The sequence below is a fragment of the Anabrus simplex genome, chromosome 3 (assembly GCF_040414725.1).
Source record: "Anabrus simplex isolate iqAnaSimp1 chromosome 3, ASM4041472v1, whole genome shotgun sequence".
Lineage (NCBI taxonomy): Eukaryota > Metazoa > Arthropoda > Insecta > Orthoptera > Tettigoniidae > Anabrus > Anabrus simplex.
This window is the reverse complement of record NC_090267.1, coordinates 326011567-326026748: the sequence shown is the minus strand read 5'-3', so window position 1 is coordinate 326026748 and position 15182 is coordinate 326011567. Positions and strand designations below refer to the sequence as shown.

At 41.0% G+C, this 15182-nt stretch overlaps 1 protein-coding gene across 1 annotated transcript in view; it reads right to left on the bottom strand.

Moving 5' to 3' along the window:
* LOC136866310 (paired box protein Pax-6) overlaps positions 1-15182 on the bottom strand; it is a 653040-nt gene that overhangs the window by 199125 nt on the left and 438733 nt on the right. The window contains exon 5 of the mRNA XM_067143153.2: positions 14963-15143. Within this exon, the coding sequence (XP_066999254.1) occupies positions 14963-15143 (181 nt within the window). The remainder of the gene's footprint in view (positions 1-14962; positions 15144-15182) is intronic.

Sequence of the window (15182 nt, the reverse complement as noted above, 5' to 3'; positions counted from 1 at the left end):
CTGAATATGAGAGCCTGAAGATTTTACTGAGTAAAATTGGAACCAGTGTGGAAAAGGACTACTTGGAGAGTGCTAATTCATAGAATTGCCGATGGTCGGATTCGACTGAACGGATGACATCATCATCATAAGAGACTAGATGGACATTTTCAGTAAGGTAATTTTATCAATGCCAGAATTGCGGACAACAATAGCTACTATTCAGTGATCCTAAGCTAAACTTTACGAGTAATAAAAACTACATTTCAGGCGATATACAGTTAATGGATTTAAGGGTAGGAGAAAAATGGTTGATTAAATTAACATGCTTCTGTTGAAGGGATATTACCGGCTTAGTCTCCATCGTAATAATAATAATAATAATAATAATAATAATAATAATAATAATAATAATAATAATAATAATAATAATAATAATAATAATAATCATAATCATAATATATAATAATAATAATAATAATAATAATAATAATAATAATAATAATAATAATAATAATAATAATAATAATAACTCGATGTTTGAGGGTATCGGGTGGATTTTATTAGAATTTGCTTTACGTAGCACCAACACAGAGAGGTTTTATGGCAACGGTGGTTTAGGAAAGGGGTAGGAGTGGGATGGATGTGGCCGCGGCCTTAATTAAGGTATAGCCCAAGAATTCGCCTGGTGTGAAAATTGGAAACCACGGAAAACCATCTTCAGGGCTGCCGACAGTGGATTTCGAACCTACTATCTCCCGAATGGAAGTTCACCGTTGCGCGCTTCTACCCGCACGGCCAACTCGCCCGGTTCGAGTAGAGATCTATTACTTTCATATCTCTACCCGAACCGGGCGAGCCCTTTCTGCCTTGAAATAGTCAATAAGTGTTTTGAGAAACCATCTGCGGTGATTGTCTTTAACATTCAATACACTTTTATTTATTTTTTTCCATAAAATAATATTAGTTGGTATTAAGTATACTTTGTCCTTTAGGCAACCTCTAATTTCAGGAGGTGTTACTATGTAATAAATATACAAGGAATCAGTTAAACCTCGTAAATCCAATGACATTATAAATGGAAGATTACAAGAGTTGAGTAAATCGAGTCGAGTGGGAGAACTGAGATACTGAAACCAGAAACATGTAACTGGGAACACTGACAGACTGGGCAGATACCAAAAACCAAAGGGCTCTGGCCGGCCCAGCAACCGCTGCTCAGCCCGAAGGCCTGCAGATTACCAGGGGCCGTGTGGTCAGCACGACAGATCCTCTCGGCCGCTATTATGGGCTTTCGAGAGCGGAGCCTCCATCTCAGCGTCAGATAGATCATCAATTCTAATCATGTAGGCTGAGTGGACCTCGAACCAGCCCTCAGGTCGAGAGAAAAATCCCTGACCTGGCCGGGAATCGAACCCGGGGCCTCCGGGCGAGAGACAGGCACGCTACGTCTACACCACGGGGCCGGCAGACTGGGAAGATGGTCACATAAATTGTCAGACTGAAGGTGGGAAGAAAAGTGGTCGTGAGGATGGCCTACAAGTTCATTTACCAAATGTTCGTAGTACCCACGACTTCACTTCTAATTCACACATATAATAATTATGTGAACGAATTTCTGTGCTCAGGAACGAATTGGCACGCCTCAAAAGTTTCCATTCCCTGACCTCAACCTTGAGAGCTTCAATACGTATTCTTGAAAGTAATGCCAGTCGCTAGGAGAACACTCCTCGTGCAATGACTGAAAGGAAGCCCTCATCTTTTAATCCCCTGTGTACGGCACTTCGCGAGCAGCTGACGCCTCGTAAACCGACTTTAAAACTCCAATTTCAAGCTTCCGCCTTACATTAGTGCCCCTCCCCTCAATAAAGAAAGACGTCGCCCTTGCCATTATTGGATGCATGCAAATTGCCATGGCAACGTTGATATAGCGCTTCTACAGTCATCCCGGGGAGTCGGGGAATCAAGCTTGAGAGGAGAGAGCCGCAGGTCTTACCTTCCTGCACAGCAGTGATGTCTATAAGAGATCGTATTGCAAAGACTAAGCTGTTCACTTGTGCGAATATAATAAAATGTATGCTTAAAAATTACACGTAATATTCGTCAAAACAACGTGTAACATTTCAGTGATTTGGCACGATTCTTCCGCAAAGGCCTCCGTGGCTCAGACAGCAGCGCGTCGGCCTCTCACCGCTGGATACCTTGGTTCAAATCCCCGGTCACTCCATGTGAGATTTTTGCTGGACAAAGCCGAGGCGGGACAGGTACTCCGGTTTTCCCTGTCATCTTTCATTCCAGCAACACTCTCCATTATCATTTCATAGCATCTATCAGTCATCAATATATCACTTTGGGAGTGGCGACCCCATCGTACTAACAGCCTATATATGCTTCATTCATTACATCCCTGACCCGGTCAATGACTGGAAAACAGGTTGTAGGTTTTCATTTTTTTCTTCCGCAAAGCGACAAACGATCATACAAAAATGAACCGAAGAGGAGGTTAATCACCATTTGGTTGGAAAGCAAAATTAGTGATCAAAAAATGAAATTTTACAGACGGAAAGCAATTTTATATATAGGCTACTTACGAGATATTTACAGTACAACTGGTAAAAAATCCAAACAATTTAGTAGTCAAATTAAAAATGAAATGTTTAGGTGTTTCCAACCTCAACATTTCTCACGAGGAGATCATTGTGTGATGGATCTTTTGTGATGAATGTCATAGTTTCAGGATAAATAAAATACATTTTTATCATTCTTGTTTCATAACCTATTTTCAATTTTCTTTTACAATATTTTACACGTTTCCCTACATCAGCTGGATTTATTGATACTGTTTTATTCGCAATGTTCAGTAGAGTAGCGCTACATGGTAAACACATTCTATTCCAGGTGTTTCAAAATTCGAAACAGAATGTGGTGGTTATTGTTGTTTTAAAGTAAAAACCTACAGAACAGAGAACACAATATAGCCTACGGAAGGTTCCTTCGACACAATATGATGATGCAGGCTTTTAGATGAAAGAGCCCCAGGTTTGATTCCCTGCCAGTACCTTCGCTGGTTAATTTCTCTGGCTCGGGGATCTGTGTTTGTGTGCAGTTGTCAACATTAGATTTCATTCTAAGCAGGGTCCCATTCTCAAAGATGCGTGGGTTTCCCTTGGGAGTCGACTCGAAAGACCTTCACCAGACCTTTCCGGAGGCTGTACGTCATTTTTTTTATTTATTGGCCTTTGGCTACATTACCATTTGGTCATCACAGACATCAATATAACACAATATACATAGAGCAGTACAGAAAACTTTACAACACATTAACATACAATCAAGGATTTACTAACATTTAATCCATGTTTAGATACGGGCCTAGTTCGTGTCCACCACATCCTGTAGCCTACAAGTAGCACACATCACGTCTTAATTACACTTTTTTTATTCTAACTAGCAAATGTACCCTTGCTTCGCTACGGTATTCTACGTTGTATACGGATTTCTCCGTAAATTACTGTAAAGGCAGTGAATAAGATTATATTAAATTGCATGTCTCTTAGCCCTATCCGAGAAACAAAACAGGGAGGACGCCATACATTGTTTCCGATGTAAGGGAGGCATTGGGGATGTTTTGAGGATAATGGCAGACCACATTTCCTACTGCCAATCACAATCGAGTTTGGGAGTCTCTACTATAATGACAGGCTCGCTTGGCAACCTCCATTCAAAATAGAGAGTATTCATTATAAAGACAGGCCCCTTTACCTAATGCCAGTCACAATCGAGTTGGAGAGATTTAACTAAAATCGAGAAATACAGCTCTATTTAACGTATAACGGGTAGAGATACAACAAAAATTCATAGGACCAAAATTGTAGATCTCTCTACAATCAAACGGGGTTGTGATTTCTGTTTTGTGATACGACTTACCGTTTAGCCACTAATTATCCCGAAACGAAGGTCTGCACCGTCATTAAAATTATATCCATATTTCGATATTTTCCGGGGTCAAAAGTTATACATTTGTATTGCTTGGGACTTTTCCTCAAAGAAAAGAGTGTCCAGGTTTCGGGATTAGAACTCGCACACATACGGAGTAATTAAGGAAGAAAGTAATACAGTTAAGGAAATTGAAATTAATAGAAAATAGGATTATAACTGATGACAGCCGGATAGGACAAATATGTAAATACCAAGTGGATGTATTGGAAAATCAAATGTTCCTCAATAAATATGATGGTATGAGTTACTGATATAAGAAAGCGGTAACAGAGGAGAAATTTAGGAGCAGGGTAAACAGATAAGAAGATGACTTATGATGTTATTACATAAGCTATTCGAGGACGGCTATAACCTCCAAAGATATTCCGCCAATATCCCGCAGAATGGCCGACTGACGTCTCTCTTGCTTTCTACCCAAGGAACAACCACGATTTTACAGCAATGATGACGAAAGTGGCAATACGTTACTTCCCTGCTGGCAAGCAGTCAGAGACGTTGCCATGGTAACCTGTAGGTTCGTTGTCGGTCTGTCGGTCACTCCATGCAGAGCATGATACCCGCAGAAAATAGTAATTTTCTCAGTCATTTGAAGAGTAATCTGAATAATGAACATTAAAAAAGCTGTTTCTGATGAAGAGACGTTTCACATACAGTCCACAGATTGTACATAAAGTCAATAGTATAAGAGAAAATGGAGGGAAGCTCTTCTGTGTGTCCTATAAACCCCCCGTATACTCACAGATTTTTAAATCATATGTGTATCAAAACCTTGCAAGGGATGAGTGTACTTTACATATGACGTTTGGTCGGGATCTATTCAGCCTTTTCGCCGTGATGGTGTAACAAACAGACAGACACGAAAAATAAAAACCACCGACTCGGTCTTGAGTTGACCTAAAACGGATATATATGAAAATTGGCAAAACAAACGAAATTACAGATAGCGGACCCCCTACAACTCAATTTGTATAGATACCACACGATTTCAAAAATTCCATCAGTGCTGCTAGAACTTCTAGCAGAAGCAAGGAAAATTTTGTTAGGAAAGGAACTCCCAAACGTAGGCCTATATGCCATTAATGATATTTATTAGTGATTGGATAACTAAACCTATATTTACGATGATTTTTGTAGGAATTTTGATATTTCAGTAACAATCGGTTTTAAAAGATTTTAAATATTAATCCGGGGAACAGACTTCAAAATGATAATGCCTTAAAGCTAAACTTATGAAATGTTGTTGTTGGACAGAATGTAACAAATGAAGTGTCGTAAAAATCCAAGGCTTTTAATTCTGGAATGAGAACTGGAGCTCGTGAGACCAACTGAGGAGTCGTGTGATACGAGAGGGAGCGATGTCGGTCAAGAAGGACTAGCAATACCGCTGAGGATGGAAGAACACTGACTACGTAACACTCCAGTATCTGAAGTTCATGTGGCTGGGCAGCAGGCGTATTTTAATTTTTAAAGAATACGGGTTGTTGCCGTCAACAAGTTAATAGTGTAAATTTGAAAGAAAATAGGATAACTGAAGGACATATGGCAACAGTAACACTGGATTTCTTGTGTTAGAATGCTTATTGGTGATTACATTGGTTGGAGTGAGTTAGCGATAGCCCTACAACAGCCTGTAGTAAAACAGGCTCGACTATATGGCGGTTTTTGTGATGTGCTTGTAATTTGTTCAGGCTAACACTGTATGGGGAGAGACCTTCTTTTAACTAAGCACTGCCCAGGAATTTTGGTAGAATTGAAACGAAAACAATGGAAAACATTTCTAGGAATACTAAGAGCGGGATTCAAACCCTTCACTCTTCTTATTTGTCCTCAGGGTGTTGTATGCACATTCATACCACGATGAAAGCTGGAATCGAATCGGATCAAATCGGGTGATAAGCTAATATCCCCACCCCAATACAATGGCGGTGGTAATTAATAGTTATTGAAAATGTTGAGCAGAAATATAATTGGTTATCAACTAAGTAAGTTTTCATGGTAATTTTTGATTGGAATACTTTTTATTGAATTATTGGTTTAGACGTATTCTTGATATAAATTGCTCATTTTTAAAATCTGTTTTACATCGCACCGACACAGATAGGTCTTATGGCGACGCTGGGATAGAAAAGGGCTGGAAGTTGGAAAGGAGCGGCCGTGGCCTCAATTAAGGTACAACCCCCGAATTTTCCTGGTGTGAAAATGGGAAACAACGGAAAACCATCTTCAGGGTTGTCGACAGTAGGGTTCGACCCCACTATCTCCCGAATGCAAGTTCACAGCTGAAATTGTACTGGCTGTTGAAGTGTTAACAACATGCATCTCAACACTAATATAAACAAATATGTCAAAAGATTGTCTACTCTCTCTTACCGAATGAATCAGCTACGCAGTATGAGTTGTGAAGCATTCGGGGCATTCGGGAGATGGTGGGTTCGAAAACCATCGTTGGCAGCCCTGAAAGTGGGTTTCAGCAGTTTCCCGTATTAACATCAGACAAATACCGGGACTCTGCCATAATTACTGCAATGGCTGCTGCCTTAAAGGTCCTAATGCTGTCTCATTCCCGTGTCGCCGAAAATAGGCGCGTTAGTGTGACGTTAAACCACTTGGCGGAGAAAGGAGGAGAAGGCGAGGATTTTGTTGAAAATAATCTCTGAAAATCTGCCACATGCTTCTAATTTTAGGAATGATTCAGTACATTACTTTCAACACTAATATAAATATGTCAAAGGATTTTCTAGTCTCTCTTACTGAATGAATCAGCTACGCAGTATGAGAGAAGAAAATGAAAATCCACAGCTTGTTTCTAGTCATTCGACCGGGTCAGGAATAGAATCAATTAAGCCCCAGCTAGCGGCGAGGATAGGAATTGTGCCGGTTGCCGACGCCTGTCGCACTCCTCTGGGGTAATGATTAATGACTGACAGATGAAATGAAATGATACTGGAGAGTGTTGCTGGAATGAAAGATGACAGGGAAAATTAGAGTACCCGGAGAAAAAACATGTCTCGCCTCTGCTGTGTCCAGCAGAAATTTCACATGGACTGACCTAGATTTGAACCGCGGAACCCAGCGGTGAGAGGCCGACGCGCTGCCATGTGAGTGACGGAGTCTCTTCAAAAGGAAGAGACCAACTACATATTCAAAAAGTCTGGCAACCCTAGACACTCAACAAACGTGTAACATCCGGGAACGAAAATAATATTCTTTAATAGAGTTTTCTTGTGAGACGAGTAAGTATTCCACCATAATACTGAGAATTTTTTGTTTACATCTAATGCACAAGATAGGATAAATCCATGATAATACTATTTTTAACAAAATATGTTTAAAATGCCTATGTCTTAAAACAATAAATATCTCGTACAAGTCGTTGACGGATGACTCGTGAAGGTATGTGTATGTGTGTATCTACCGTGTACGTCACCCATCATTTCACGGCCTGAGCCAGAACAAAACACTATAGATTTTTCCCTGGAGGAAGAAGGGTTCAAGACAATAGGGGTGGGAGGGAGAGAAGCTAGGCGCGCTCGCATCCACTAATTTGCTAGATGGTGCGGGGAGACACCCCTTTCGCTCGCTGGCTTACGTACATCGGGCGAGAAACTTCCGGGACATAAGCGATTTACTTAACACTATTCCCCCACATTACTAGCAAAACAAACGTTAATAGGCTCGCTACCCCAGTTAGAGCTGTAATGAAGGAATATTACGTCCTACATATCTGGTTACCACCTCTCGCTCTTATACTTGTGATGTTATTTATCGCCGGCGATCTGGAAGAAGGTCACTTACTCCAATGTTATTTGTAGATGCATGGAACTCGCTTCTTATCCTTATTTTTCTGTTGTTGCTGCTGCTGCTGTATCCTTACATGAGCTTGGCTAACATCAATGAGTGCGTTTTCCAATTTATTTATTTATTTATTTATTTATTTATTTATTTTATAGCGTCATACTGTAATAATATAAATTTAAAATTGAGCAACTTATTTAAAATATGTACAAATATACATGAAAAGGGAACAACAAAATGTTTAAATTCGTAGATCCAGTAACACTATCCACCGAATGACAGATGGTGTAGCAGGAAGACAGAATTTTTCGTTCCTGTGTCGTAGATGTCGAACCCCCCTCACAAGTTTCGCGTCCAGGAAGCTCTTTTCCGTCTACGTCCAGGTTTCCCTTCTATTAGACTGTAATGAAATGGCGTATGGCTTTTAGTGTCGGGAGTGTCTGAAGACATGTTCGGCTCGCCAGGTGCAGATTTTTGATTTTGACTCCCGTAGGCGACCTGCGCGTCATGATGAGGATGAAATTATGATGACGACGACTCATGCATCCAGTCCCTGTGCCAGCGAAATTAACCAATGATTGTTAAAATTCTCGATCCTGCCGGGAATCGAATCCGGGGCCCCTGTGACAAAAGGCCAGCACGCTAACCATTTAGCCGTGAAGTCGGAGATATCAGACGGTATTTTGCACTCTCAATATGTGAGCGAAATGGTCTGCTGTCCTGTGTTTTGGGATTGTGAATACTTCATTTACAATTACATTTGGCTTTACGTCGCACCGACAGAGATATATCTTATTGCAACAATGTGATAGGAAAGGGGAAGGAAGCGACCGTGTCCTTTATTAAGGTACAGCCTCAATATTTGCCTGGTGTGAAAATGAGAAACCACGGAAAGCCATCTTCAGTCCTGCTGAAAGTGGGGTTCGAACCTACTCTCTTCCGAATGCAAGCTCATAGCAGCACACGGCCAACTCGCTCGGTGGTGAATACTTTACATGAAGTATCTTCTTGTTGGTGATGTGGAACCATCGAGATGTTGACTATTTTACGATTCATGCACATTTCTGAGGCCTGCAGTCGGTTATCCACGAAGGTAGTTTCTATCCTCCGACACCGTAAGCAGAACCCGTAACACGTAACACTTCACGACGCACCAAACCGAGCAAGTAGCGGTTAAGGGTGCCCAGCTGTTAGTTTCCATTCGGGAGATAGTGGGTTCGAACCCCACTGCCGACAGCCCTAAAGATGGTTTCCCGTGGTTTCCCGTTTTCACACCAGACAAATGCTGGAGCTGTACCTTAATTAATGCTAGGGCTGCTTCCTTCTCACTCCTACTCTGTTCCTACTTCATCACCGCCATGAGAACTATCTTTGTCGATGCGACGTAAGGCAAATTGTAAAAAGAAGGGAAAAAAAGACACAACTACGAGTTTCGAATCGGACGCTACGGTTGCTCACAATATGCTTTAATCTCAGAAACACACTTTTTGCAATACCGATTTTTGTTTTAATTTCTACATCCGGATCCTATTCCTACATTAGCAAGAATTCTAGGCACTTCAAATGTGGCACCATTTCAACGGTATTTCTGTCTAGGGTGACGATAAGAGTGGTGGTGATTTTATGTTTGCTGATCACCAGAAATTGTTTTCTGGGTATTTATTCCATGGCAAAACTCCTTGTTTATTTCTTTAATAATGTTCAAAAGGAATTGAAAGCCTTGACAATTGTCAGCAAGTATCACGGGTAGAAACTTGGTAAGGGAAATTTAAATCCAATCTGATAGAACGAAAGCCTAATTGCGTCAAGTTCGTATTTTTAATTTCTATACTAACAAAGAGTCTGCCTCTGTGGTGTAGTGATTAGTGGGACTAGCTTCCACCCCTGGAGGCCCGGATTCGATTCCCAGCTCTGCCACGAAATTTGAAAAGTGGTACGAGGGCTGAAACAGGGTACGCTCAGCCTCGAGAGGTCAACTAACTAGAGGGTGTTTGATTCGCACCTCAGCCATCCTCGAAGTGGTTTTCCGTGGTTTCCCACTTGTCCTTCAGGCAAATGCCGGGATGGTACCTAACTTAAGGTTACAGCTGATTCCTTCCCTCTTTCTTGCCTATCCGTTCAAATCTTTCCATCCCCCACAAGGCCCCTGTTCGGCATAGCAGTTGAGGCCGCCTGGGCGAGGTACTGGTTCTTCTCCCTAATTGTATCCTCCGATCCAAAGTCTTATGCTCCAGTACACTGACCTTGAGGCGGTTGGTGTGGGATCCCTCGCTAAGTCCGAGGGAAAAGTCAACCCTGGAAGGTAAATGGGCTAAGAAAGAAAGAAACAAAGAAAGAAAGAAAGAAGGAAAGAAAGAAATAAAGGAAGATTATTATTATTATTATAGCCAAGGTGTTTTGAGACGAATACCGGCAAGTGAATCAGGAATTTTTTAACTGAAATAGCACGCCTACTTTCATATAAAACTGGGCGTTCCATGGTTAGTGTCACTACGTCAATAATCTTAAGACTAAGCTAGGAGGATTTCGCGACTGCGTATTCAAAGTACTATATTTTCTTCGGCTGTTTCCAAACAGAATTCACAACATCAGTGTAATAAAAGTAATATGGCACATCCCCACACACACATACACACACTCACATCCAATGTCTTTCTCACCCAACGAAGCAGTCTAGTACTAGTAATTAATGAAAAGCTGGTCTGTAAACTTGAGAAGTAGCTTTCCACATTCTGAAGACTATTTCATGGATATGGTTATCAAACTGGTGGAACTTTTAGTGTCTTGAAGATCGCGTTTCTGACAACGCGCATGTATCGTCATGTTTTGTTGTTATTGGCCCATTTCTGATGACGCAGCAACTGGTTGGCCTTGACGGCTGACAGGTGATACTTGTTACATGTCGCTATGTCTGAAACATGTTAAGTTCATCCTTCGGGCCTTCGGATAAAGAGTCTTCAATCTTAAAACTAACTTGGATTCTTAAATTTTCGTGTCTAGTTTACTGAGTATGTATTAGTACTCTCTTCATAATTACATTCATTAAATACACAACAACTCTTGAAAGGGAATAGCACCGGTTTCAGTCCCAGCCAATACACATGAGATTTTTGAAATGAAAATTCACTTCCCTATGGTTCGGTTTCGACGTAAAACTCGATGTCCTATCACTCTGATCACGATATCAAGAGTCACGTAAAGCTACAAGCACAATTTTTTGTTTCATTCTGTCTGTTATCCACAGAGCACGTGTATGTCTTCAAGTCATTCATATTATATTATTTGACATACCTACTGCGCAGTTTCTATATAATTACTTTTTGTAATTTTCCAGCCACTCTATGCTGTATGTATCAGAAATCCAGCGACTGTACTACAGTGCTGATGATATATAGTCTGCGCAGTGGACACAAAAACAAGTGGGCCGTGATATATGTGGTGAGAGCAAGAAGTATGTCGTTGTTGTGGCCCCAGTCCCAGGCTGCAAGAACAGGTCGCCAGTTAATATCATGCTTTTTGCTTCCAATATAATGTGGTGCGCAGGTCAGTGCAGGGACATACTGGCGCTTAACTTGTGAAGACGCAGTGAAACTTTAAGACGGAATGTCCGCTATAGATAGCATTGTAATCTGGTCTAGAAATACTCTTCCTGGCCTTTCCTCAATTACGTCGGGTGACAGTATTTGTAGACTTCGTCCAGTTTTAGACTGGATGCCCTTCCCGACGCCGACTCTGTGTGGAGAAATGTAATCACTCTTTTATGTCCCTCTAGTGGGTGGTAGTGTGATGTGTTGTTTGTAGGCTATTTGAATAGTATGCATTAAAACGAAAAAAGGTCAGGAATTACTCAGATGCGGCTAAAATCCCCAGCCCGACCGGGAATCGAAGCCGTAACCCTCTGAACCGAAGGCCACTACACTGAACATTCAGCTAAGGAGCCGCACGTACATCTTCTCTAGAAATATGTTAACATATTGCATACCACCGAAGGGGCACGTAGTGAATGTTACTACTCGTAAGAAGAGGGAATTAACCAATGCTAGATATCTGGAGAAAATTTTAAATCCTAAATAGTGTAATATTTAAGATGAAATCTGTCTTGTAGTTTTACATGATTATTTACATCGTGTTCATAGCAACGAAACCTTCCGTTTTACGTCGAATCCGAGTCACAGGGACGTAACATTTCGTTTCAAAAATCCCACATGCATTCGAACCGCGGCTATCTTGGTGAGACACCAGTGACTTTCCCGTTCACTATATAAAGATATACTTATAGTGTATGTACTGATCTATGTCATTTGTAATTTGGAATAAATATTGGCTGTGATAAATTTACTAGACCAGTCCGGCACCGTGGCAGATATGTCGGAGTAGTGGCCTTTGTTTGGCGGGCCCCGCGTTAGATTCTCAGCGGGGTCGGAGGTTGTAACCGTATCTGGTTAATTTCTATAGCTCAGGGACTGGGTGTCTGCATTCATCTTAATACCCATCGTCATCTGCATACAACACATAATAGTACAAACCAACAGAGAAACACACAATAAATACATCCCTGCATAGAGTTGACGTCAGGAAAGGCATCCGACCGTAAATCTAGACTAAATACACATGAAGTTCGGACTCTCGGGTGATTGGAAACTGATCAGGGAGAAGAAGAAGAAGAAGAACTATACCAGAGGTCTGAGGTAAAATAAATTTAAATTACCGACCTATTTGGTCTTTCATATTAATTTGACTTGAGGGCCCATAGAGAGTGGACTGTTAGTATTGTTCGATAAATTTTGTATGTGAGATTGTTGTGTGAAGTAACCTACTGATGAGGTGTGTTTGGTTAAATGTACGTTATTAGTTTCGAAATATAATTATTTTTTGGGGGGGGGCGTGTGTAAGTGAGATCTTTCTTATCGAGGTTCGAAGGACTGGTTCTAAGGATCGAAAGGTGGGGTATAGAGTTTTGGGGGAGGATAGATGTGTGTGTATGGTGATACGTACATGATATTTTAGGGTTCTTATTGCTAGATATTAACAGAGTTTTGGTAATACAGTATGCATTTACGAGTGTATATACAAGATACGTTCAGTTATAAGAACGTATGTAGTAGGTGAACTATTCTATTGATTTTTTATGTGCACATATACATGGACCTTTAAAAGTGTGTAGCTGTGAGTTTTTGGTCATATTTGGGTAAGTGGCGTGTATGTAGGCCTATTTAAATTGGCAGAGATCGGATTTCTGTGTGCTGAAAGTGTTGCATGTAACACATGTAAGGGGCATCGGATGCAATTTGCTGAGCAGGATAGGCAATCCGCCGAACTTTTCATTCTTTCTACGAGTAAAGAGATCGCAGTTGGAGTTCTTGTTTTCTTCCGCAGTTAATTTTGGGTTTAATCGTTGATGAGAATCGTTGGGTGTTTTTATCGATAGGACACGCAGACGTCCATATCATGGAGCTGTTGAAAAATTCATTGGGCGTGCTCTTGGTCAAGTTGGCAGAAGCGTTTACAGCTCTAGTTATTCCTTCTTTGATCGTAGGCATTTTTAACTGTTGGTGAATCTCCTTGCTTCCTAGATGGTACGGGGCGTTGACAATAATTGACTTGCTTTCAGCAGATTGGATCGTACGATCCTATTTTTCGAATATTTTCCCTACAACTTGGAGATGAGTCATTATGTACTGTCGACTAATTTATTTATTTATTTATTTATTTATTTATTTATTTATTTATTTATTTATTTATTTATTTATTTATTTATTTATTTATCAGCCGTGGTGCCTCCGCGGCTTAGGCGGCAGCGCGCCGGCCTCTCACCGATGGGTTCCGTGGTTCAAATCCCGGTCACTCCATGCGAGATTTGTGCTGGACAAAGCCAGGGCGGGACAGGTTTTTCCCCGGTACTCGGGTTTTCCTTGTCATCTTTCATTTCAGCGACACTGTCCAATATAATTTCACCTGTCAGTCATTAATCATCGCCCCAGTGGAGTGCGACAGGATTTGGCAGCCGGCACAGTTCCTATACTCGCAGCTAGATGGGGGCTTCATTCATTCTATTCGTGACTCTATCGAATGACTGGAAACCTGCTGTGGATTTTCATTTCATTATTTATCATCCCCCCTTTCCCTAAACCCTTACCCGGTCACACGTTCGGAGTCTTACCCTAGTTAACGGCCCGATGTTCTTCCTGCTGCCGGTCCTATATGGAAGTATACAACTATTTTGTGTTTTGTGATGGTGGACTGTGCGCGTGTACTACGTAAATGAACCGGTCCTTGAGCTGGAGAAATTAACTAGGCGTGGCTAAGCCCAGCTTGGAATCGAACCCGGGGCCCTCCGAACTGAAGGCTGATGCGTTGAGTATTACGTCATGAAGTCCAAAATTATTATTATTATTGCTGTTATTATTATTTATTTATTTATTATTATGTAATTGGGAAAATGTCACAGTAAAAAAGAAATGTTGATAATAATAATAATAATAATAATAATAATAATAATAATAAAGAAAGAAGGAATTTCAAGGGTGACTGGTACCTGTATTTCAACCACTTGTCTCCCTAACCCATAAGCATTCGACACACTGAACAATTTCCTTTACAGATTTAGATTCCCTAGTCAATAAGCAAAGCGACTGTGTCTAACATATGAGGGTTTCAAGTGATGTCCTTTGATGGGATGATGAAATTCTTGCGACTCTCTGCTCTATCATAAGAATCGTTTTGATAAATGCATTTTTTCGGTACTTTTACTTAAACTGCCATCAAAAGGTACATGACCTACAACCTACGCAGTTAGAGAGCAGAAAGAAATGTTCTGTGATGACAACATTCTTGTCGTGCTGGTTACCAATAGTATGTTACCATCATGGAGTTAGGAAACTCTTTAACAAGGTGTTTAATCGTGATAGTGTGTAAATACACTTTATATTCAAGACTACTTTATACCATATTAAATGCATAATTCCTCTAATGTTACAATTTTTTAGTCCTTCTCATACGGAACCCTTGAACTTTTATGGGTTCAATACATACATATTTTCTAAATCGTTGAATCTGTACAATAACTAATAATTGGGTAAAATCAGTGAGAGTTACAAATCCCACTAGAAAGCCACGCAGTGTTCATACTAATGACAGTATTAGAGTATACACAGGAAGTACATGCAGTGAAAGCTCAAGAAATACTCACGCTGGGGATGTTGTCGTTGGTGCAGACGCCCTCCTGCAGGAGCCGGTCGCGGATCTCCCAGGCGAAGATGGACGGGCACTCTCTCTTGTATTGCGAGATTTTGCTGACCACTTCGGCGGTGGCCACTCGGGGTTTGGAGCCGCCTATGGCTCTCGGACGTATCGATCCCGTCTCGTAGTACCTGGACACAGCACAACTGGTTATTCTCTGGGAAAATATT